General features: G+C 39.5%; 1 protein-coding gene across 4 annotated transcripts in view; it reads right to left on the bottom strand.

Moving 5' to 3' along the window:
• STS (steroid sulfatase) overlaps positions 1-25,836 on the bottom strand; it is a 145,654-nt gene that overhangs the window by 115,951 nt on the left and 3,867 nt on the right. For 2 of the 4 annotated variants that reach the window (XM_068141694.1, XM_068141702.1), the window contains exons 2-5: positions 20,039-20,137; positions 5,227-5,295; positions 4,433-4,488; positions 199-351 (exon numbers count right to left, since the gene is read on the bottom strand). In XM_068141694.1, the coding sequence (XP_067997795.1) occupies positions 199-344 (146 nt within the window). In that variant the 5' untranslated portion in view covers positions 345-351; positions 4,433-4,488; positions 5,227-5,295; positions 20,039-20,137. Of the gene's footprint in view, positions 1-198; positions 2,043-3,372; positions 3,533-4,432; positions 4,489-5,226; positions 5,296-20,038; positions 20,138-25,836 lie in introns of those variants that run through there. The other 2 variants (XM_068141709.1, XM_068141719.1) reach the window with 2 other exon arrangements.

Below are 25,836 nucleotides of genomic sequence, written 5' to 3'. Positions count from 1 at the left end.
GATAAGTTTTCTTTTGTTATTCAGAAAAAAACAAAGATCAAATATTCTGTTCTCTGGAAAAGTTATTAACTTTGATTAATTATAAAGAATCTAATCAAATATCTGAATGTTTTGGGGGTTTTAATCTTGCAAGTCCACAGAAAAAAACAAATATAAAGCCACAATTCCCCCAGATGTATAATCTTAAATGCATCATACCTTAACGTTCTGTTCCCATAACAACCCAGGTCTCCAATACCAAGATCATCAGCCATCATTAAAATAATATTAGGATTTGAAGCACTGTGTGTTTTGACATTGTTCATGGCACATTGGCAAAATATTAAAAATAAAAGCAGTCTCATCTTCTTCCTGGTGTGTAAGAACAGGTAGAAAACATAATAGAAGCACTTTTTTAAAAAAAATTGTTAAGCTAATTGATTCTGATTATTGCCCTGAATTGTACAGTAGAAGAAAAAAAGAAAACTGTGTTTTGCTATATTTTGTATATTTTTTTTGACCCTTTTTTTTTCCCCTAGGGAGGATTTTTTTAACACTATTTTCTCCCATATTTCTTAAAAATAAAAATTAATCATTTAGTACATAGTTAATTTTACCTGCCATCCATTTACATATATGAAGCCTTTAAATAAAGATCAACAAAGAACTAGTTGCAGTACTTCTGCATGCACTGACCACTATACAACAATACATCATGAGAATAAATAAGGCTGGTGGGGTTTAAGTGTAAATGTGATTTGAGTATCAGAGAACATGAATCATTTAAGACCAAAATTTCCAAGGTCCATTGCAGAAAAGAAGTTCATCAATTCTGCTATTGAAGTAACTGAGTTTCTCTTCAAGTCAGGAAAAAACAAATCCAGTTTGAGTTTCTTGACAGAAATAAGTACAATGGAAAAGGGACTGAAGAGATATCAAATTATTGAAAGGAATATTTAAGGAAAAGTTCTTCATAAACGTTTTAAATACAAAGCCTGTGGCAAAATTATGTATCAGGATGTTCTATTAAAAATGCTCATGCTATTGCAAACTTAAAACTGGAAGACAAATATATTGTCCATTATAATACATACGATTGTACGCTTTTCTGATGGAAGTACAGTCTATTTGCAGATGCAAATGCTGTGTATGTTATTTTACCTAAAGAGGGACTTGCCTTATCTCTGTTTTAAACTGCATTGACTGCACTCTAAAGGAAATTGAGTGCCTCTAGGCTGTGATGGACTGTGTGAGGTATACACAACAAAAAAGAACAGAGACTCTCTATTTTGCCAATAGTAATACTTCCATTGTTCTGGATGCAGGTAGTCTTTTTCAAGTGCAGATGAAGCATGAGTCACACTTGCACTGTGGATTATATCGGGACAAGAGGGGAGCAAAAACCAAGAGTGAGGTAGAAATTTGAAAGTGAAAGTGTAGGAAAAGGAACCAGAAAAATTAGTTTCCGGAGAGAATGGGGACAGGAGGTCATGAAATAAAACACTTGTAAATGAGTGAGTTACAGTATATGAATGTGACTGGAGAGAAAATAAAGAAGCCAGAACTGGGAAAGCTGGTACAAAGAAACCAGACATCAAAGGAGACAGATTCATAAATCAGTGAGGTGTGATGGGTAAAGGTATCTGTAGAGAAGATGAAGAGCTTGCACTGATTTGAATAAAGAGCAAGAAGGGAAGGTTGAGATCCAGGTGGAATGAGAACTGTAGGTTGAAGTGAGAGGAAACTGAAGAGGGTTTAAGAAATCGGAAGGTGTAGCAAGAGAAAGAATAGCAAAACAAACTGTGGAAAGGAGGTGAGAGAACTAGAAGTGCCTGAGATGAAAGAGCTGAGGAGTTATGAGTAAGGGAGATGAAGAGAACTAATTGGAAGGAGCCTGGGCAGACATTGATACAAGCAAGACTGATACAATTGAGAAGAGATCAAAATAGTGGAGCTCAACCAACACAGACTATGACTTCTAATTCTCAGCCTTCATTATTGCCATCCTATCAGAAAGCATAGATGCAAATTTGATTTTAACTCTTTCAGTGCTTGTTCATATACAGATAAAACACTAATCAGTACATTAGCTGGCTTTTACTCCTTAACACTTTATAATGCACTGGTCTCACTTTGATGGTTTAGACTTGAGCTGTCAACATTTAAAGATCCCAGCCTTATTGCTGAGGCAACAGATTGTTACCTGGTTTACTCCAAGAGAAGCAATTCAATTAGTTCAACATGGAAAATACATAAACAAACTTCAAGACTAAAACACTATACAAGTTTCTGCTTGGTAAGATGCATCTAACCAAACCTTCCCCAAATTACTGTACTAACAAAGCTCTGTAGCATCTGCCATGGTGCAGACATTAAATCTGCAAAGTATATTTAATTTTTTTTTTCCCCTGAAAAGATAAACAAGTGTGGGTTGCTTCCCTTGTTCTTTGAGAGAACAAACTACACTGACCCCATAGGACTGGAACAACCTGCTGCTGTATTTTATGTTCCCACTCCATCATTCAGAATGAGAGGGCGTCAAGGCCCTAGGATATCAGGTGGTGACAGGACTAGGGGGAATGGAATGAAGCTGGAGGTGGGGAGATTCAGGCTGAACGTGAGGAGGAGGTTCTTCACCATGAGAGTGGTGAAGCACTGGAATGGGTTGTCCAGGGAGGTAGTTGAGGCACCATCCCTGGAGGTGTTTAAGACCAGGCTGGATGAGGCTCTGGCCAGCCTGATCTAGTGTGGGGTGTCCCTGCCCATGGCAGGGGGGTTGGAATTAGATGATCCTTGTGGTCCCTTCTAACCCTGACTGATACTATGATAACAGGGACATTGGTGATAATGTTGGTGACACTACATATAGAGCCACATGGATGCTCACAGGATCTCAACATTTATTTCACAGAATTACTGAATACCCTCAGTTTTGCTGTAGATTTCATGCTTGAATAAAACATAGAAATAGATCTCCTGCTATTAAGAAGACTATCAGCATGAAGGTACAAAGCTAGCTGGTTTCTCAAGGTTTACAGACAGGAATGCCAATGTGTAATTCAACTAGTACAAACAAAACATCCTGGGCTTTAGTTAGAAGGCATGTATCTATAAAGCGTACTTTGAGTGAATATGTATGGGGTCATTAGCCAATAATGAAAAGAACAAATTAATTTTCTTTTTCTTCTCAAAGTTACTGTTGGAAACCAGAGCAGAAGCTGTGTTTTATTTTCCAAAATGAAAGAAATGTATAAAATGAGTGAAATATCTTTTAAAATTAAGTTATTTAAGTGAATTTTAATGCAATTTCAAGTCTGTATAAAGGAATCAGCAGAAAAGTAAACCATTCACCAAAATACTTAAAAATAAACAAACATCCCCCCCAAAACCCACCTTGGTCAAACTTTAAAATCTTCTGCTATGTATTATGCAGCCTCTTCATACAGTATTTTGAATGAATCTACACAGCAAAGCAAGCAATAGATGTGTCCAATATCAACTGGATCAATGTTATTTGCAAAGTAGCTGAAAATGTTACTGTGTGGATCTGTGCCTGTAGAGGATAGACTCATTTATTATCTCTGTTTCTCATTTTAAGAATCATAGTATCATGGTATCATAGTATCAGTCAGGGTTGGAAGGGACCACAAGGATCATCTAGTTCAACAACAAAAAAGATATTAAAAATTTTCAGTAATACTATACTGCTGTATACTCCTCCACTCTGAAGGAGTATATGTACATAGTCTCATGCACTGGTCTATTTGTCTTCACCTGCAATCATGCACCTGAAGTTAAATCAACACAGAAACAAAAAAAAATTCCAAACAACTCTGATTTCTCCCATGTATTCTCTCTGCAGAAGATACTTTGAAGGGATGTGCATGGAAAGTAAGAAAAAATTGATGGATGAAATTGAGTGGAATGAACAACAGCAAAGAAATTTGGAGGAGAAAAAAGGGAAGGACCTAAGGATGAAGCTCTGAGCATACTTGAGGCTCAACCATGTCACACCAGGGTTTTTAATGGGGAAAAGACAGGCATGTGCAGATCTGTTATAAAAACAATGGCACCACATCAGATGAATCTTCCACTTAACCTACTATTTGGTCTCCAGCAGCAGTCACTCTTAATGCTTAGAGAAAGAACCTAAGAACTTTGGCAAGTGTACCCTTTACCAGTGCACCCTTCTTGCTTTTGCGAGTCAATGTTTGGGGTAGTTTGGATGAAAGCACTGTACTCAATATACTCAAACCAATTTGAATTTTTTATTTGTTTGTTTCTTTTTTACTTCCACAACATCCTTTAAACATTTCTGCAGCAGGTTTTAGCTTTAAAGGCTTATGTATTACATTCAGGTGGCAACATTATTCCTTAATTGCACACAGGACACATCAGTGAAAATTTTAATCTCTGTTTTACCTTCCCTTTGAGATAATAGGACTAACGGTACCTTCTTTACTCCAAAGGTAGTTCTGAGTCGAATGGGTTTAAAAGCTGCTTAATTTCCTACAACAAGAGGTATATATGAATATGATTTCATGCAAGCTATTTCAAACTACTTAAATCATATATGAACCTACATACATATGTAAATACACAGATGTGTCAATATACACATCTGCACATGTATGTGGGTGTGTACACACATTACACACATGCCCTACTCTTACTAGGTATGATAAAATTACATTTTTAGGATTTAAATATATATTTTCAATTTCTAGTAAAACAAATTCAGTGTAAGTGTGTAAGAATAAATGGATGAAAGCAAATAATAGATAGAATCCCCTCTTTGTTGATATTTTATATGGATTTGCCAAACACTTCTTTTAAGTTTTATTTTTCTGCATTAAAAATGTTGATAGATCATACAGGGGCCACAAAGTTGTCTACATTTATTTTTCCCCTTTGGGATAATTGCCTGAAGATATGGGTACCTGTTTCATCCTTATCCTTATTTCTACAGACATGCATCTCTGACAAGAACAATGCTATGAAAGTCTTTCAAACCCCTCATCCCAATGGAATCATTCCAGTATTTTTATTCCATTTGATTATACAATTTATCTCCAAATAACTTTTTCAAAGTATCAGAGCCCTTTGAGAAATGCTTAATATATCCTTGAAGGTATAGTGTTTTCTGATGAAATGAGCAACATTTAAATATAATTACCTCATTAAAAAATGCTGCACTATCCTTAAGTGGTAGGTAAGGAGAAAAAAAAAAAAAAAAAGAAAAATTACCTTGCTTAATTGAATGCCAGAACTCTGTACACAAACTAGAAGACAAACCTGCCCTTCATACTGATGAATCTGCAAAGAGAAAGAGAAAATTACTCAGCTTTGTGAGAAAAAGTAGCAAACAGTAAAGCAATACTATATACTATTACCAGTTTCCTAGTAATGGCTTAAGATTTGTTCCGATCTCTCAATTAATTTCTCCCTTAAAAGTTGGTCATATCTGTTGCATCTTTTATGCCATATGACTGCAAAAAGTGAAATAAAACTGTATACTTTTGGCCCGTTCCTAATGCTAATTCATTCAGACAATCATGTCTTTGCATTTGCAAAGAGCATTGCAAAGGCACAGCATTCTAACTTATGACTCTTAAATTATGCTCATGAATGTGATTGCCCTCAAAGCCAGACATACTTTTACTGTTTCCTCAGGTTCAGGCACATATGGCATCCTTATTAGTAATTTGGTATGTGGTTTTCTTTCATTGTTGTTTTTTTCCTGTTTCTTTGTTTTTTTGTTTTATCTTTTCTGTTTTGTGATTGGTTTTGTTTGTTTGTTTGTTTGTTTTTTTCCCCTGGAAAATAGTAAGTGACACAGGAATCATCCGTTCTAACTATTGGTTAAGGATTTCAGATTCAGTGCCAAATTGACATGACAACTTGTTTCCCAGGTTGGAGTTGATTTGCATTCAGCCCTCTCAGAGGGGGCAAGGAAGGCTGGGTCTCTCTGCATCTGTAAACTGTTACTTGTGTCATAAAAAAGATAGAACACTTTTCTGAAAAATATTGTTATGCATCTTCAAATGAAAATCTGCATTTAATTTATTAAAACTTGTCTCACTGTAAGTCAGAAATTTCATTTAACACGAGCTGGGAAAAACATCAGAACAAATAATAATGTCTCTTGCTGGATCTGAATCAAATAAAAATGAATGGAATGGAATGGAATGGAATGGAATGGAATGGAATGGAATGGAATGGAATGGAATAGAATAGAATAGAATAGAATAGAATAGAATAGAATAGAATAGAATAGACCAGACCAGGTTGGAAGAGACCTTCAAGATCATCGTGTCCAACCCATCAACCAATCCAACCCATCTAATCAACTAAACCATGGCACCAAGCACCCCATCAAGTCTCCTCCTGAACATCTCCAATGATGGTGACCCCACCACCTCCCTGGGCAGCCCATTCCAATGGGCAATCACTCTCTTTGTATAGAACTGCTTCCTAACATCCAGCCTAAACCTCCCCTAGCGCAGCCTGAGACTGTGTCCTCTTGTTGTGGTGCTGGTTGCCTGGGAGAAGAGACCAACATCCACCGGTCTACAACCTCCCTTCAGGTAGTTGTAGAGAGCAATAAGGTCACCTCTGAGTCTCCTCCTCTCCAGGCTAAGCAAGCCCAGCTCCCTCAGCCTCTCCTCATAGAGCTTGTATTCCAAACCCCTCACCAACTTTGTTGCCCTTCTCTGGACACACTCCAGCAAATCAACAACCTTCCTAAACTGAGGGGCCCAGAACTGGACACAGTACTCGAGGTGCGGCCTAACCAGTGCAGTGTACAGGGGGAGAATGACCGCTCTGCTCCTGCTGGCCACACTGTTCTTGATGCAGGCCAGGATGCCATTGTCCTTCTTGGCTGCCGGGGCACACTGCAGGCTCATGTTCAGCCTACCATCGACCAGCACCCCCAGGTCCCTCTCTGCCTGGCCGTTCTCCAGCCACTCTGACCCCAGCCTGTAGCACTGCAAGGGGTTGTTGTGGCCAATGTGCAGAACCCAACACTTGGATGTGTTAAATCTCGTGCTGTTGGATTCTACCCATCTGTCCAGCCTGTCAAGGTCCCTCTGCAGAGCCTCTCTGCCCTCCAGCAGATGAACTCCTGCCACAGCTTGGTGTCGTCCGCAAATTTCCTGATGATGGACTCAATGCCCTCATCCAGATCATCAATAAAGATGTTAAAGAGCACAAGGCCCAGCACTGATCCTTGGGGTGCACCACTAGTGACTGGCTGCCAGCTGGATGTGGCACCATTCACCACCACTCTCTGGGCTCGGCCCTCCAGCCAGTTCCTAACCCAATGCAGTGTGCTCCCATCCAAGCCATGGGCTGACAGCTTGGCCAGGAGTTTGCTGTGGGGGACGGTGTCAAAGGCCTTGCTGAGGCCCAAGTAGGCTACATCCACAGGCCTCCCCACATCCACCAGGTGGGTCAGCTGATCACAGAAGGAGATCAGGTTGGTCAGGCAAGACCTGCCCTTCCTAAATCCATGCTGGCTGGGCCTGATCCCTTGGCCATCTGCAGAGCCTTTCTACCCTCTAACTGACTAACATCTGCTCCTAACTTGATGTCATCTGCAAATTTGCTGATGACTGACTCAACCCCCTCATCCAGATCATCAATGAAGATGTTAAAGAGCATGGGGCCCAGCACTGATCCCTGGGGGATGCCACTGGTGACTGGCTGCCAGCTGGCTGTGGCACCATTCACCACCAGTCTCTGGGCTCGGCCCTCCAGCCAGTTCCTAACCCAGCACAGAGTGTAATGGTCCAAGCCACGAGCTGACAGCTTAGGTAGCAGTTTGCTGTGGGGGATGGTGTCAAAGGCCTTGCTGAAGTCCAGGTAGACCATATCCACAGGCCTCCCCATGTCCACCAGACAGGTCACCTGATCATAGAAGGAGATCAGGTTGGTCAGGCAGGACCTGCCCTTCCTAAATCCATCTTGGCTGGACCTGAGCCCTTGGCCATCCTTCAGGTGTGCAGTTATTGCACAGTTGCAGCCAGGTATGAAGGATAGAACTTCTCTGTCTTTATAGTTCATCACTTGACAAGCATTTTAGGTCTGTGTTTCTCCACATACATCTTGTATTTAGTGCAAATATATAAAAATTTACCATTAGATGTTGATGGAAAAGAAAGATGGGAGATGAGAAAGTTTTTTTCTGAAATCTGTATTAACATTTTAATTATTATATGACACTGACTGACAGCATGTGTAAAGTTATTGACACACGTTATTATTATTTCTTCTTGTAATATGTAGGTCTAGTAGAATAAGACATTTATAATATGACACTTTCACAATTTAGGACCTTAAACTCATGCATGATATCTCATTTAATTATTAATTTTGAAAGCTGTTGAGTCAGGGTTTTTTAATATATTAGAGCTATATGATGTCAGAAATGAGTATTTTTGATACTTCCTTTTTCAAGGGAGTCAATTGGATGTGAGGAAGAAAATCTTGTGTCACTCAAATTCTATATTTCTGGTTCTATGATAAGCAAGCAAGACTGTGAGCCTTATACATGGAATTCTAAGTTTCACCACGCCCATTTGAATTGCAGCAACATAGAAACTGCAGCTTCATCTCACTGCTAGACTTCACCCAACCATAGCCAAACTTGGCTCTTCCAAATTTCCAAATTCAAGGCAATAATCCATAAAATGTTTAAAAAGGAGGAAAAAAAGAAAAAAAAAAATCCTAATTACATGCAACATTGGAAGAAGACACCAATCTCCAACAAGATACTGCCTTCTCAGACACAATGCACAAATGTGAAGGTTGGTATGTAAGTCCTGCTTTAAGTCTTTGGAGGGACAGTAAGATAATTGGCCAACCACCTAATCCTAGAATTTAATGGAATTCAATTTGAAAGCAATTTATAAGCTTTTTTCACTGAAATGGTAGATACTAAATGCCTCTCAGAGGAAAACATGAAACCTAACAGGAGAAAAAAACCAAAACCAAAAAACAAACAAACCCCACAAAAACCCCAAGGCTCTTAAGAAACCTATCTCCCCCGTGAGTTACTCACTGGCATCCTCTGGATTGTGTCAAGATCAAAACTTCAGATTTTATAACACAGTATTATTGCATTTTCTTCTACCTACAGCCATTTTTATAGTCAAAGTGGTGTACCACAGAACTTGCAGCAAAAAAAGAGTTATGTTTTCTTTGCTACATGAAGCTACCAAGTAGCACATCAACAAAACAATCCAGTATGTTATACAATATCCAAAAGGTTCTTTCATTTAAAGAGAGGTTGCATTTGCATTCATTTGTTCTCAGAGAGATTATTATTTATAAAACAGCACTATTTTTATTTATACTTGCATCATAACAACACTCAAGAGCTCTCAATACAGCTACTGATTATACCAGATTTAAAAAAAAAAAAATCAGAAAAGGCTGCATTCAGCCAACATTCATTTTATCCATTTAGAATTTAAATGTCTAGATGGCTTATATCACCTAGGCACTCATGGTGCAAACCAATTAATCTGAATTTATTAATCTTAAAAGTTATATATTTAGTCTGAGCTAATTATCTAGATTTCATCTCTACTTAATAGGAAGGGACAGGTACCTTAAGAGGATGATTGATTTTTTTTTTTTTTAAGATTGGTATAATTAAATTTTGAAAGTGATGGTCATGATCTCTTTCCACACACTGGAAGGAGAGCCCAAAAATCTAGTTTAGACTAAATGTATACAAAAGGAATAGTTACATTAAATAATAACACACACACACACACACACACACCCCCGACAAAATCCCTATGTATTAAAAACAACTACTACATTTTTCAATTAATATAATGTGGTCTACCAACCTCGGTCATGTAAGAGTTTATAACTCTGTAATTCCACTGAAATCTGAGAACTAGCTGCAAAATTGTGAGTTTTCTCCAAGTGATGCATTTAAGTATTTTCCCTTTTCAGAATATACAGCGATATTTTATTACTTTCAAACAAAAGATATTTGACCTAAGAATGACTACATCAAAGAGCATGGATAATTTTATAGGAATATTTGAAATTCTATGACTGATGCAAGCTGTATCCACCTCTGTATTCAGGTTACAATTGTCTCTTCAGACAAAGAAACTTCCTAACAAGAGTTCTGATGGAATAGAGATTGTAGAAGGATTGTTTTCAGATAGCTTTAGAAGACTATAGGGAAGATTTGCCTTTGCTTGAATTAGAGAGGGCTACATTTTGTCTTTGACTCTGAGGGTAATGTAAACACCTTGTAACTGAAGGAGAGAAGCTGGGCAGAATCTGGTTGGATGGGTTAAAATGCTGTTTTGTTATTTTGACCTACTGTATGCCTCAATTACACACATGCCAATAGAAAATGACCAATTGAGATGTGACACGTGCCTTCTGATAGACTATGTAACTTTGCTGTATAACGTAATAAACGCCTGCACCTGCTTACATCTTGTCCTGAAAGCATGCTCGAGGTAATTAGAAACATCTATACTCTTACAAGAGATTACATTTCTCACTGTAACTCAAGTCAGATGAGATTTCATAGGAGTTGCTGTCAGAAATGACCAATCAACAGATTGGAAGCTCAGCCTCACTATAGTTCACAGCCTTGTCCCTGCTGTCCTCTTCAAAGTATCAAAGTAGTATCAGTCAGGGCTGGAAGGGACCACAAGGATCATCTAGTTCCAACCCCTCTGCCATGGGCAGGGACACCCCACACTAGATCAGGCTGGCCAAAGCCTCGTACAGCCTGGTCTTAAACACCTCCAGGGACGGCGTGCCAACCACCTCCCTGGACAACCCATTCCAGTGCTTCACCACTCTCATTGTGAAGAACTTCCTCCTCACATCCATCCTGAATCTGCCCACCTCCAGCTTCATTCCATTCCCCCTAGTCCTATCACTACCTGAGATCCTGAGAAGTCCCTCCCCAGCACTCCTGTAGGCCCCCTTCAGATACTGGAAGGCCGCAATGAGGTCACCTCGGAGCCTTCTCTTCTCCAGAATGAACAGCCCCAACTCCTTCAATCTGTCCTCATAGGAGAGGTGCTCCAGCCCTCTGATCGTCCTCGTGGCCCTTCTCTGGACACCTTCCAGCATGTCCATATCACTCTTGTAATAGGGGCTCCAGAACTGGACGCAGTACTCCAGGTGGGGTCTCACCAGAGCTGAGTAGAGGGGGAGAATCACCTCCCTTGACCTGCTGGCCACACTTCTCCTCACGCAGCCCAGGATCTGATTGGCTTTCCGGGCTGCAAGTTCACACTGAGATCTCATGTTGAGCTTCTTGTCCACCAGCACCCCCAAGTCTCTCTCCTCAGGGCTGCTTTCCAGACAGTCACTGCCCAGCCTGGATTTGTGCCTGGGATTGCCTCTACCCAGATGCAGGACCCTGCACTTGGTCTTGTTGAACCTCATGAGGTTGGCTTGTGCCCACCTCTCCAGCCTGTCAAAGTCCCTCTGGATGGCATCCCTTCCCTCCAGCGTGTCTGCTGCACCACACAGCTTGGTGTCATCAGCAAACTTGCTGAGGGTGCACTCAATGCCACTGTCCATGTCACCCACAAAGATGTTGAATAAGACAGGTCCCAGGACTGATCCCTGAGGGACTCCGCTTGTCACTGGCCTCCACTGGGACATGGACCCATTGACAGCCACTCTTTGGGTGCGGCCATCAAGCCAGTTCCTTATCCATCTAGTGGTCCACCCATCAAACCCATGTGTCACCAGTTTGGAGACCAGAATGTGGTGTGGGACAGTGTCAAAGGCTTTGCTCAGGTCCAGGTAAACGACATCAGTTGGTCGCCCCTCATCTATTAATTTTGTCACCTGCTCATAGATGGCCACCAGGTTGGTCAGGCAGGATTTGCCCTTGGTGAAGCCATGCTGACTGTTCCAAATCACCTCTTCACTATTCTTCTGAGTCAGTAGTGCCTCCAAGAGGATCTGCTCCATGATCTTTCTGGGCACAGAAGTGAGACTCACTGGCCTGTAGTTCCCTGGTTCCTCCTTCTTACCCTTTTTGAAAATGGGAGTAACGTTTCCCCTTTTCCAGTCTGTGGGGACTTCCCCAGACTGCCACGACTTTTGAAATATAATGGAGAGGGGTTTAGCAACCTCATCTGCCAGTTCTCTCAGTACCTGTGGGTGTATCCCATCGGGTCCCATGGACTTGAACACTTTCAGGTTCTTAAGGTGATCATAAACCTGATCTTCACTTATGATGAGCAGTTCTTCCTCCCCGTCACTGGCATTGTCTTCCATAACATCAGGAGTGTGGCTAGAGGCCCTTGCAGTGAAGACTGAAGTAAAGAAGTTATTGAGTACCTCAGCCTTTTCCACATCACTTGTGACCATTTCACCAGTTTCCATTCTGAGGGGGCCCACACCTTCCCTAGTCTTCTTCTCCCCATTAATATATCTGTAGAAGTTCTTAGTATTCCCTTTAACCTCCCTGGCTAGATTCAATTCAAACTCTGCTTTGGCTTTCCTAACCAGGTCTCTTGCTGCTCGGGCAGCTTCCTTATATTCCCCCTGTTCTAGTTGTCCTTCCCTCCACTTCCTGTAGAGTTTCTTTTTAAGTAATAGTGTGTTCAGTAGCTCCTTGCTCATCCAGGCAGGCCTCCTAGTATTCTTACCTGTTTTTCTCTTTGTTGGTATACATAGCTCCTGGACACAGAGGAGGAGGTCCTTGAATATTGACCAGCTGTCCTGGGTCCCTCTTCCCTCCAGGACTTTGTCCCACAACACTTTGGCTATCAGATCCCTGAAGCGATCAAAGTCTGCACGCCTAAAGTCTAGGGTCATAAGCTTAGAATACTTCCCCATGATTGCCCTGAGGATATTAAATTCAACTGTTTCATGGTCACTGTAGCCATAGCTGTCTCTGAGCTTCACATTAGTTACCAGTCCTTCCCTGTTGGTGAGAACAAGGTCCAGCATAGCACCTTTTCTTGTTGGTTCCTCTACCATTTGGAGGAGGAATTTGTCTTCTATGCAATTCAGGAACATCCTGGATTGCTGGTGCCTTGCTGTGTTGTCCCTCCAGCAGATGTCAGGGTGGTTGAAATCACCCATGAGGATCAGGGCTTATGTCCTGGAAGACACTTCTATTTGGCTGTGGAGGGCCTCATCTGCTTGGTTCTGCTGGTCAGGTGGCCTGTAGTGGACCCCCACAGTAATAATTCCTTCCCCTGTCTTGCCTTTAATTTTAACCCATACACTCTCAACCAGCTCATCATCCCTCCCCTGGTGGAGCTCCACTGATTCCAGCTGGTTATTGACATAGAGTGCAACACCTCTTCCTCTCCTTCCCTGCCTATCTTTCCTAAAGAGCTTATACCCATCTATCCCTACATTCCAGCCTGAGGGCTGCACACACAGGTGTGGTGAAGGCACATTATGCCCAAATACTGAATCTTGTCCCAGTATGTGGACAAGTTCTCCTCCTTCATGAAGGAGACAAAAGCCAAGGAATTAGTTAGGCCGGCAGGGACCCCTGCACGCACCCATCGCCTGTGATGCTCGTGCTGACACCAAGTATGGGCATAATTCTAGCTTCACGCTTTGTATAGGCTGAAGCCAGTTGTTTATGAGAGTGCCCATTGGTCAAGCCCAGCCTCGAGGAACCTATAAGTATTACCCCAGTGGGTAAACAAGTTGCCCCCTCTTTCACTTTGTCTCTCTGCTTGCTTGAGGGGACAATGCTCGTGCTATATAGCCTCTGCCATTGAGCTCATTGCTGTTAGTTCTTCTCTCTCATACATGCAAGCATACTGGAAGCCTCTGCACAATGAGAAGCCGCCTGTATCCAGGCAGGCCCGTTGAGCCTCAGCCCTGAGAATTATCTCCAGAGGGAGGACCTTCACTGAGCCGGAGAAGCCCAGCATCATTACAGACAATCACACTGACTGGGAGAGCCCACCGTGCCTCCAAAGACTGGACACCCGAGGGTAAGATCTGCACAGCTGCTGGGGAGAAGGGACTTGACCAAGTCTGGTAGTCCGCACACATGCATAACCTCACTATCGTGGGAGAGGAGCCACCACGCCAAGCCCTGTAAACCTCAGGGAAATCCAGAGCACCATTCGTGCCTATACTCCTCCAAACCCGGGACCACTCTGAGAGTCCCGCTGCTCCTTTAAGCTAAGTACATGGGAAGCCACTGCTCTACGCAGCCGTATTTCTTCCCCTAGGCTGCTTACATCAGCCCCGAGACACGTTGTAGCCGGGCCGACCCCTGCCGGGTCTGCCCCACCTGCTGCCGTGCCCGATCGGAAGCCTCCGAGCCCGCCTATCAGGAACCATCGCCCCGCCCTGCTGTGCGAGCCGACTCTGAGGGCCAACCCCGTCCCGGGACCAGCCCTAACAGCCCCACGGGCCAACCCCACCAGGACCGTTCCCTATCGTCTGGAGGGAACTTGCCGAGTCCTGTGAAGGGAACCTGCTTACTAGCTAAGCCCAGGTTCCATTTCCTCTCCACTGCCGCGGAGAGAGACTACCCACCCAGCGCTGCCATCCCGACCAGCCTAGGAACCAATCCAGCGACAGTAGTCTGCTGGAACTCAACCTTGCTACAAACAACAGCTACAAAGTATCTCCCTCGTGCTTTCCACTCACTAGCATTCAGTTCAAAGCATCCGCGTCTAGCAGTAACCTGCGACGCATAGAAACATTGCTGTATGTAGTCAGAACCCACCCGCGTTCTGTCTAATCTCCATCTAGAAGCCAAGAGACGAAACTGCACCCTTTGTTATATAAATATGAAAATGATTCTGTAAATATTTCCAATTGAATTCCAATTATAATACTAAGCCACTTATGGAATGTATGTCATGAACATTAGAAAAGACCAGTCTTGAACGCAGACACTTCGTGTCAGCTCTGCAATGGACTCACTACAGGACAGAGCTAATTCCATGAGTCAAGCCAGTGGCACCTTGGGAAAAAATATTTAGAAAGGGGGAAAAAAAAAAATGAGGGGGAAAGAACACAGAAAGAAGGGTTGTGGAGGGAAGAGAAGAAGAGGAGGGAACAAGGCAAGAGTAGCAAGAGGTGCTTCACTCAGCAGCAAGCATTTGCCCAAAGGGACTTCAGGCTATGGAGGGCCCCCATCACAGGATAGTATAAAATAGTAAGGAGTGGCAGAGGGAAATGGCTAAGCACTGACTTGGTCCTCCTTCACCATCCATTGCCTCACTGAAGGGACTGAGAGCAACCTACAACAATAACACAGTAGGACTGGAGTGAAGGTGTGGTGACTAGAAATGTGAAGGAGAGGCATCTGAAGCTACACCAGGAAAAGTGGGAGGAAAACTGTTTCTCCTGAATATTTAAATGTTTGTCCTTTTGGGGGTTTCCCAATACCCCAATCAGTAACTAAATATTTATGCCACTTGGCATAAACTGAGTTAAATTCCCCAAGTTGTTCTGCCCACGTTAGTAAGTGACTTATCTGTCTTTATTTTGGCTTGTGAGGCTTCTCACTCTTATTCCTCCTCTCTCCCATCTCACTGGAGAGGGGAGAGAAGGAAGTGAGGAAGACTGTGTGGGTACTTGGCTGTTAGAACCAGCCAACCCATCGCACTTAAAATGAACAGGAATGAATGGATCCAATGGCAAATTACTTTCATTGACCTGCATTAGCCAAAAGTTTCTTTGCTGTGATCCAATCCATTCAGAGTCTGAATGTATGCCTTTTATCAAGGATAGAAATGGAAAAGCTTTTTAAATAAAAAATAATTCAAGATCAGCTGATTTAATGATGGTGCTGGTCTAAGGACGCTCACAAGGCATAAAATAATAGCATCTTCTTCCTCTTTTTTTTTTTTTTTGTTTTGCACAAGAGATATTTGAATTAAGTAAATGCAACCACTTATTGAAAACCAAATTTTGCAATTTCTAAAACAAAAGAAAATGTTTTTTGTTACTTCTGGCATACAATTAATATTCAGACAATGGTATGTCTTCACTCAGTTAGTAGTAATGAATATGTCTGATGAAAAATGATGTTAAAAGATTAATAAAATCATATAAACATAGAATTGTTTTGGTTGGAAAAGGCCTTTAAAATCATTGAGTCCCACTGTTATTTAACTACCATGTCTGGTGCTAAACCATGTCCCTCAACACCACATCTATATTCTTTTAAACACCTCCAGGGATGGGATTCAACCATCTCCCCAGGGAGTGTATTCTAAAGTTTAATAACTCTTTCAGTGAAGAAGTGTCTCCTGATATCTAATCTGATTCATTTTTGGTGCAATTATAGGTTATTTCCTCTTGTCATATCACTTGTTGCTAGGGAAAAGAGAACAACACCCACCAATATCACAATTTAAAAACTAAATTGTTCTCCTTTACTTTTACATGTAGAAAAATAGCCTGTTTAACATTTACAAGGTGAAAACAAATCACTTTTGTTATTCTTTTGGGCATGAAGATATCTTTGTTATTTTGAACACGGTTAGGATTATTTCTCAAAGCTCCCATGTTTATAAGCCTGACGCAAAACTAGCACAAAGTGAATAGAATTATCCATTTTTAATTTCTATTTTGTCCCAGTTAACATGGGGATGGGGGGAGGCACAAGCTTCAGAAACATATATACATAAATATATAAAAAATACTAAGGTAGTAAGCCATTTTCTAACCAGTTCTAATGCAAAGATATTCCACTAACATTATTCACTGTAAACACTAAAAGTACAAAATAGTTTTAAAATCAAACACAATTATTGGAAACAAAAGACATGGATCAGGAAATTAGGAGATCTTCCAAACCAGGAAAATAATTATCCTGAACAGAATACTTGCACAATTATTAAAAGAAGGATTGTGACCTGCATAATGATTATATAACTGCTTGACTGAAAATTACATAGATCAAAATCTTCTAAAAAATGCAACTCAAAGGCAAGGACACGTACAAAATAAGTCTATACATTGGCCGACTTTTTATCCCAAAGATTTAATAATTTGTTTATTTCAGTAAGTTTACAGAGGAATATCTGACTTACCCCCCCTAACAAGAATAAAAATTGTGAATATACTTAGTGAAGCAAGATGTTTGAAGGAGAGAACATAAACATCAGAGGATTAGGCAACAATTAGAATGCAAGTCTTAAAATGCAGGATATCTTAAACAGCAAATAATTCTAAGACTAAAAATATCTGCCTAAAATACAATAAGAGGCTAACAGAAAAGTAACTTGGACAGTGAAGAAATGCATTTATTGTATTACAGTGATACAGGGAAAAAAGCCACAAGCTGTCCAGGTTCCTTCTGCCCTGTAGGAGTAGAAAACTCTTGCTCCTTTCCTTGCCCTTCCCCTTCTCGTCTTCTTTTTAAAATCTCTCTCTTTCACAGGGACTCTAGGAAATTTGTTAATTCTTGTTGTTGTATCAGAACACCATCCCTTTGCACATAGGAACTAAGAGGCAAAATCCCAACATAACAAAATAAATGAAAATTATTAGTTCAAGACTACAGGAATTCACTTAATTTTGTATTTTGTACTTTCATATCTTATTTTGTATAACATTTAAGAACATACAAATTGTATTTCAAAACAGTATTTTTTCCATTTTCTTCTGACACACCAGTACTAACTTCCTTTTAGCTTTTGTATAGCTTCTCAGCAATAGTTTAAGGAATTAAATTTTCATTCACACTGTCCCTTCAGGTACAACAAAATGTTTTGTTTTTAAAGGCTGGACCCTATTCATCAGTGAAAGAGAAGATTTTACTCCTTCTGTCCAAAATGCATTTTCTGGAATTAATACTTTATTCCTGTTATTGGACTACTTCTATCACAGACAACACATTCTGAGGTCTACTCTAATAACTTATATGAACTGGAGACATAAGACCTCTTATGCAGTTATGACTAATCTATGTCAACAGCTTCTAATTTTCGTCATGATAATTGCCAGTCCTGTCTGCAGTGCAGAATACATGCATCACCAAAACAAAACAAACAATCAAAAAAAGTAGATAAAGTAGCCTTCTAGTTTACTGACTTTTGAGTTCTACTTCAATACATTTTGTAACACTAGGGATTTCTGGTATTCCTGCACAAAGCATGCTTGCATAGAACATCATACAACTGCCACTCTGGCTAGTTTCAGATAACATCAGAAGAAAACAGGACTATCTGAGATCTGTGTCTTAAGATTTCCTTATGAGTATGGTTAATGGAATGATTCTTTAGCATGACAAAAAAAATTAGATAATTTTTACATTATTACTTTTTAATTTAAAACTTTTGGTTTGGTTAGGATAGGATAGGATAGGATAGGATAGGATAGGATAGGATAGGATAGGATAGGATAGGATAGGATAGGATAGGATAGGATAGGATAGGATAGACCAGACCATGTTGGAATGCAAAAAATCCAAGATCATCACTGTGTACTTGAAGCAGTCCATATTTTTATGCCTACAGCACAGAGTGCCATAACCACAATCTTTCAGCACTTAACAAACAATCCATCTCAAATGTCTGGTCTTTCTCCTATGCCTCTTTTCACACTAAATTAATTTTATTTCATTCCTCCTCATCTCCAAAATTCCTCTCATACAATCAAGATACCTCACAAACTCTTCTGTAATTCTAATCTTTCTAAACCATGCCTTAAGATATTCCACATCCCTTTCTACACAAGAATCCCATATTAATATGCCATAATTCTGAACTCAGACTTGAATACCTCTTGGATACAGCTTTTCAATGTCTCCAATTCTGCTTGCCCAGGTACTGCTATTATCACTGCCACTCTACCATTGCTGTTTTGATGCTGCTGGGTCTCTCTCCTTGTCTCCTCTGTAATTCCTCTCCCTAGGAGGCAGTCTACAGTGCTTCCTACTGGGTCTTCTGGTATTAAAATAGCTTCAGCTGCTACTCTGACTGGGGTGTAACACCTCAATACAAGCCGGAACTTCCTAAAATCCACCTACAGAGAGCTCTAAGGGCAGAAGCAAAATACATGTTTCTGAGAAAACAGGATGTATGGAATCCATATTATTAGCAAGTCATTACAAAACTGCATAACTAACAATATGTGTGGTTAGATTCTGTTCAACGTTTGTTTTGGTCAAATAGGCTTCTCCTCGATACTCTTTGTCTCAGTGTGGTTGCTCAAATGTAGTCAAGCCTGGCAGATACAGACTATTCAGAAGTGATTAGTTTTTCCTTATTTCTTCTCTTTCTCTATTATTCCTTGCATTCCCATTTTGGTGATTCCTCTTAGAGATACTGTCTTCTCAGTAGCTGCTAACCTCTAGTTATCAGGTTGGATGTGCATGATATTATAAAGGAAGATATTAGATTTATTTAATACCACTTGAAAGGTTACAGTTAAATCTTGCAGGCTTCCACTTTTGAATCACATGGATTTTGTCAGGTTACATACACCGCACACAAACCAGTCACTTCAAAACTACAAGCTTATTTCAGAAACTCACTCCCTCCAGTACTATTTAACAATTCATATCCATTTGATTCTTGAAACAGGGTCTGTAATCAAAAGTACAGACACTTTTGTCATTACTTTTTAAACCACCAGAGCTTAAATGGCATGAGAAAAAACACCACTGCAAAGATGGAAGATGTTCTAGCTCACACACAACCTGTTTTATTTTTATTTCAAACTGTTTTCACAATTTGTCGTTTACACACTTTTTAACTCACTGCAGGTAGGGAATAGTCTATTTTATTGCAATGCCTAATAATAAAATGCATTTTGTTACAAAATAAATTGCCACTAGTTGATAATAATTGATAGTAACCTTACAGACAAGAGTAGACAGACAGTATTAGCATTCTTTTATGTTTTTTTTTCTTATGTACAATATATTGCATTCAGCTAAAGAGGAAAAGAATTCACTATATTACTTCTCATCATTGCAAATTACCTGTCATGAAGAATTTACTTTGAGCTGTGCAAGAATATTAATTCCAGTTACATAGGACATCAATGTTTGCAATGAAACCACATATATATAACACACTTTGGAGCCGGAGGGGCATTTTACCTTGCAGCTCAGGATCGTTCCAGTTCCTGCCTCTAGTTTTCAAACAAGATGGCTGCACAGTTACTGTCGGGTAAAGGGTACAAAGTCCAATCATGTGAACTGAAACACAAAGGTGGAGGAGAAGGACAACACTGAAAAAGACAGCTTGTTTTTACACAACACTGACAATATTCCTTCATAAGACACTACTTCACTAGTAGCAAACAATCTCCACGTGTTTTCAGAATGCTTATATACACACACCTAATGAAGACATTAGTGCATTAAAACACCTTTTTAAGCATAATTTCAATCACTGTTTTTCAAAAGTTTCCACTGTATGCACAGAACAATTTAGTAATTCTCTCTACGGCATAGTCCATCCCACTTTGCTCACTACACATCATCTTAGAAACAGTATGTTTTCCCAGAAAGTTACTGCTCCTAGTTAGTCCAAGGACGCTAATATGAAAAATCAGTTATAGAACTTCTCATGTTTACACATTATCCTGCCCCACTCTACCCCAATCTATGTATTTTCCACATGGAAACTTGAGCAGGAAGAGGAATATGCATATCCAAACATGTGCCACAACTGATGTCAGTGAAACTTAACAGAATTCAAGCCTTGAATTTGAATAATATTTTTTTTCTGTTCTTCCAAGACAAAATATTGAAGTTAACAAAGACTGAGATAACTCAAACTGAACCAGTGTTTTTGAATAACTGTCTAAATGCAAGGTTTGAAATATGTTTTTCTGCAGTTCAAGAAATCAGTACAGCTTCTTCAAAGCTTTTGTTCTCCACTTTTTCCCTCTCTACCATAATTTTGAAACAACATTAAATTGTCAACCTCTACCTATCTCAAATACAAATAGGAAATGATAGCTCCACCTTAAGCCTTTGAAAAACTCTGCACCTATTATCTTGTAGTTGCTGAAAGCACTAACAAGTCAAAATTTACAAAAATGTTGTCAAGCTCCTTAAAATAATTTGCTAGTTTTAAGTCTCTAATTATATATTTTTAGATAAATCATATTTTAGAAGGCACTGAGAAAAGATCCTTCATACAGACATAGGAGTAACCGATGATATGCAACATCCATAAGCAAAACACAAAAACACTTGTACTTCAAGCTTCTTATGTACATACTCTCCAACTCTTTGAAGATGTATAATAATATTTATTTACAATAAATGTTATTAAAACATTATTAAGCAACATTAATTAAAAAACTTGTAAACTTGTAAATTAGAAGACAGAAGTGATACAAGGAGGATATGTATGCCGAAATATAGAAAGATTGAAGACTTGTCTGTGCTAAGTAACATGACAATTCAAGGCATTTCATACAGAAAACCAAAATGCGGTATAAAAACTTCTATTCATTCTAATTAAAACTATGCAAAAAATCATAATGAATTAATGAGTGAAAAAAACTAGTATCTTCCCCCTTTCCTACCCAAATCTGAGCAGTGAATGAAGACTGAAGTGGGGGCGGAGGGGAATGGGCAGGGATTTGATTGGATTTCTTCATGTTTGAGTAGTGCTAAAGTGACAAATACTCAATGACTTCAAAACCTAAGTAGGACAGAAAATTGAAATGCTAATAAGGAGGTTTTATTTAGGCTGTGGTAAATAGAGTACATTACTCAATATTGTATTCCCTAATGCTATGGTACAGTTCTATGTTGCTTAATGGATTGGTTTTGGTGGGGTTTGTTTGCTTGGTTGGTTGGGGGTTTTTGTTTGTTTTTCGCCCCACATGAATACTTTGTTTTTCTCTTTTATAATTTGTTACAAACTTTTTAAAGATACTGAGGTCTCCCGGTGACCAACTGGCATATGGTATCTGCTTACATTTAAACATCTATGGTTCAACTAATCAAATTGGAAGAGGAAATTGTGTTTTAAATACTATTTGGCAACAGAAGGAGATAGAAGGATGCAAAACTGGACTTGCTGGAATCTAATGGAAAGGCAGAACTGGAGTGAGGCAGACCTCTTTTCTCAGTTCATCAGACCAGCAACCGTTTATATACCAGGTACAGTACATAGACCTTTGTAAAATCAAAACATGATACACTGCTGTCTTAAACTGGATGAATATTGGTGCATGTCTTAATGTGCTTATGCTTCCACATAAATCTTACAATCCACATAAATCTTACAATCATACAAACTTGAATTTAACAAGAGTTTAAATTAAATACACCAGTAAGAGAGCTAAAAATGGACAAGGGATATTTGTTAACTTTTATTCTAACAAAATCCATAGAATTTAACTAATTTCAGAAGATATGTTTGAAAGTCACAGATATCCAGAATTAAAAGACAGAGCCCTGACATTCCTAGGCACTTTGTACCAATTGGATTATTGGATGTTAAAGGATATTTTTTTTCTGTAACAAATCTTCAACTAAAAAACCCCAAATGTTTAAACTTCATTCATTCTTTGTCTTAGTTATAAAAAACTAGTGACAAGTTTCACTCTAAAAATTCCATAACGATATAGTCATCTTGCAGGATGTAGGAGAATCTTGATACGAACTTTAGAAACCTGTGGATTGCAAAGGATGTAGTTCTGAGGTAGGCTTTTATGTAGGGAACACGGTCTGTGACATGGTCAAATGATTAGGGTACTTTTTTCATCTTTGTGCTGAATTTAGCAGTTTAGCTAGAAGAACATATTGGCTATGCCATGTAAGAATAAGGATCCAGGTTTTGCAGCCACTAAACCATAGTTTTTGATTATCAAATAATAATTGTTTGAATTACCTCAAGTCACAAAGAGAACAAGATCTTTAAAGAAACATGGGCTTGAACAAACATGAAAAATATGTTTTATTTGATTTACCAGAAAATGTACTTTATTTCCTGGATGTGATGAAGTCAGAAAAAGCAGGTGAATATGCAGGTCCCCATGCTTTGTCAGGATCTTCAAGAAGCAAGTAATCATTCAGCTAAATACCTTTAAAAATTGCAAGTAGGCAAGTTTTTACTGTATTTCCACCAACTTTAAGAAATTTTTGTGGAGACTCCATCTCAGAAGACACTGGGTAGAGTCTCTTTTAGAGTTTCAGTGACAAGACTAGTATCTACTGAATGAAGCTCTGTGCTTCCTGAAGCACATAGGCTTGCCTCAAATCTCTCCAACTGAACAACACAGACTCACCCTATCTTGTTTCAAGACCACAACACACGGAGGCTAGTCTCCGGATAGCACATCCTACTTAATAGGGATATATAGCCATGCTAATATTAGAAGTCTTGCTAATAAATTTTGGAAAATTGGATTAGTAGATGAGGGCATAATTTTTGGTCTAAAAAGGAAATGTCATTGAAAACAGATTATGGCACTAGGCTGTCAAATCTAGTCATTAATAAAATACTCATTCCCTATTGCTTGTAGCAGCCACTAATACATGCAGCATTTTTGAAACAGTGATAAAACAATTCATTGTGTAATACAGCTTCTTGAAGATGACTACTTCATCAGGCTTGCAAGATAATTTATCTTACTTAAAGATGAGGAAAAATCTTTCAAACTCTCTTCCAGTGAAGTACAATAGTGGCTATTCTTAATTAGTGAGAATACACTTAGAAATTATCCATAAAGTAAATTTTCAATTGGACAAGCGGAAAAAAACATTTTTAGCTTTCAGCTTGGTACAAAAGGGGAAGAACCTGAGTAAGCATCAGTAGTAAGAAATATTTGTAAGAATTACAAATCATTCAAGAGTGAACAAAATAAAACTATGCCAAATGGTAATTCAGTCTTTATGTTAATCCAAAAGCATGCTGCATCTGGGACTAAAAAAGTCTGTCCACAAAACAAGGATTTCCTATTTGTCAGTTATAAAACTCACAGCTATAAACTTGCACGAGTGGTGGATGTGGTGGGTTAACACTTTTTTTCTGAAAACAAAAGAAGAAAGCAGGGTGGAGGGCTTGCGGGTACTTCACACTCCCTGAAGGGCGTCTCCCCCCTGGGAAAGCTGAGTCTGTTCCACTCCCCCCTCCCTGCCCAGCAAGGGACTTCTCTTAAGGATCAACTAGAATTCTCAAGAGCAATCAAAATGCTAAACTAGTAAGTTATGAGGAAAAGTTAAAGGAATGAAATTTGTTAAATAAATAAACAAAAATAGAACAACCGAGTAACATGGGATATCCTAGTAGGGAGAGATTCACTGAAAGATTTAGAAAAATTTACACATAATGTCTAGACAGACATTTTAAACATTAACAAGTCTGTCTCAAAGACCTTGAGATCTTGAACGTCTCTTGTAGTCTTACCTCTATATAAGCACTTGAAATAGAAAGCTAAGAATTTTTCAGTCCTGCCGTGTCACTGTGAGCATTCACCTTACAGAGGCATAATGTTTGAAATGCACTTAGGAGGTGAAGCTAGCTGGCTTAGGAAAAAAAAATAATAAAACAATTAGGGTCTCACTGGCTTGACAGCACCAACACTACAATGCTTCCTTCTAGGTATCCCTAGGTATCTATCTATCAGTATTTACAAAGGGTGTTTCTTGGTTTACAAATGTTTTATGAAAACAAGTACCTGCTATTGACCTTCTGCTGAGGATATTTTAGTTCAAGGCATAAAACAAAATAAAGGCTACATAATTTTCTCATATATTTTGTTACAACACACTGCATCTGATTCCTCAAGGTATGTAAAAATATGCCTTAAGTGACAATTTCCTCATCCAAAAATTAGTCTGGGTCCGACATGCTAGTGCTCACAAAGCATATTTGACAGGCTGTCCGCAACAGTTCATTACAAGTGCATGTCTGTGTGTCCACATGTATGGGCAGGAAAACAGAGCAGTGCCTTCAGGAGGGGAGAGGAATTCTAAAAATGGAATTATGATTTGGATAGGAGATACACTAACTCCTGCAGCCATGGAATTCCCAACTGCCCTAGTCATGAACAGCCTATATATCTAACACAATTTATCAGTGAAAGGAACTCCAAAAGCAGCAGGCTAAGTCTGCTTGGCACTGCTCCTGCCCATCTCCCTTCCTACCATTTCTGCTTCCTGATCAGTATTGATACCTCATATGTTGCAGCACGTTGTTATGGATTCTCTACCTAGATAGAACTAGCCACAAGGACTGCTAGAATCATTGCAAAAAACGGGTTGTGGTATTGCATAACAGCTGGCCTGCAACAGTCTCCCTATTATATCTAGCCTGATAGCATGCTTACTCTGACCATGTAGAAATTTTGGGCTAAGTGTCAGTGAGCTCATTTATCTGACTTTTCTGGGTATATACAAAAATAGAAGGGTATGCATCCATCCACAAAGCATGCAGAATGTCTGAGCTCTGGAGATTCAAATCTTCAACTGGTTGCATGCTGAGTGGGGCATATGCATTTAAAATCTGCATCTGCAGCACCACAGATCAGTGGTTTAAAGACCTTGTGACTGAGCATCAAATTCTTTCTCTGTTCCATCTGCAGATCTAACTATTGCAGCCTATAAAGTGGTTGAGCAAGGAACACAAGATTGAAGGATGTCTTGTTCAGTAAGATTGACAGAATGTGTATTCCATATGGTACAAGTATTTTTTCCCCCCTATAATTTGTAATAGCCAAATTGTTGTGAAAGGAAAAAAAAGGCATAAAATTTGCATGCAGACAAGAAAAAAAACAAACAGGAGCATAAAGAGTATTTAAGGCTCCTGCAACAATATAAAGTCAAATAAACATTGCAAATTATCCTACAGAGGAAGCCCGTATCAGACAGGAAAACCAAAACAAGCTATAAGTCAGATCTTACCTCTTCTGCCCTGATCTTTCCCATAG

Source organism: Melanerpes formicivorus, unplaced genomic scaffold (assembly GCF_026170545.1).
Source record: "Melanerpes formicivorus ecotype bairdi unplaced genomic scaffold, bMelFor1.0.p_v2 SCAF_1, whole genome shotgun sequence".
NCBI lineage: Eukaryota > Metazoa > Chordata > Aves > Piciformes > Picidae > Melanerpes > Melanerpes formicivorus.
Note: the sequence above shows the minus strand (reverse complement) of the source record. Positions and strands in the feature narration are given on the sequence as shown.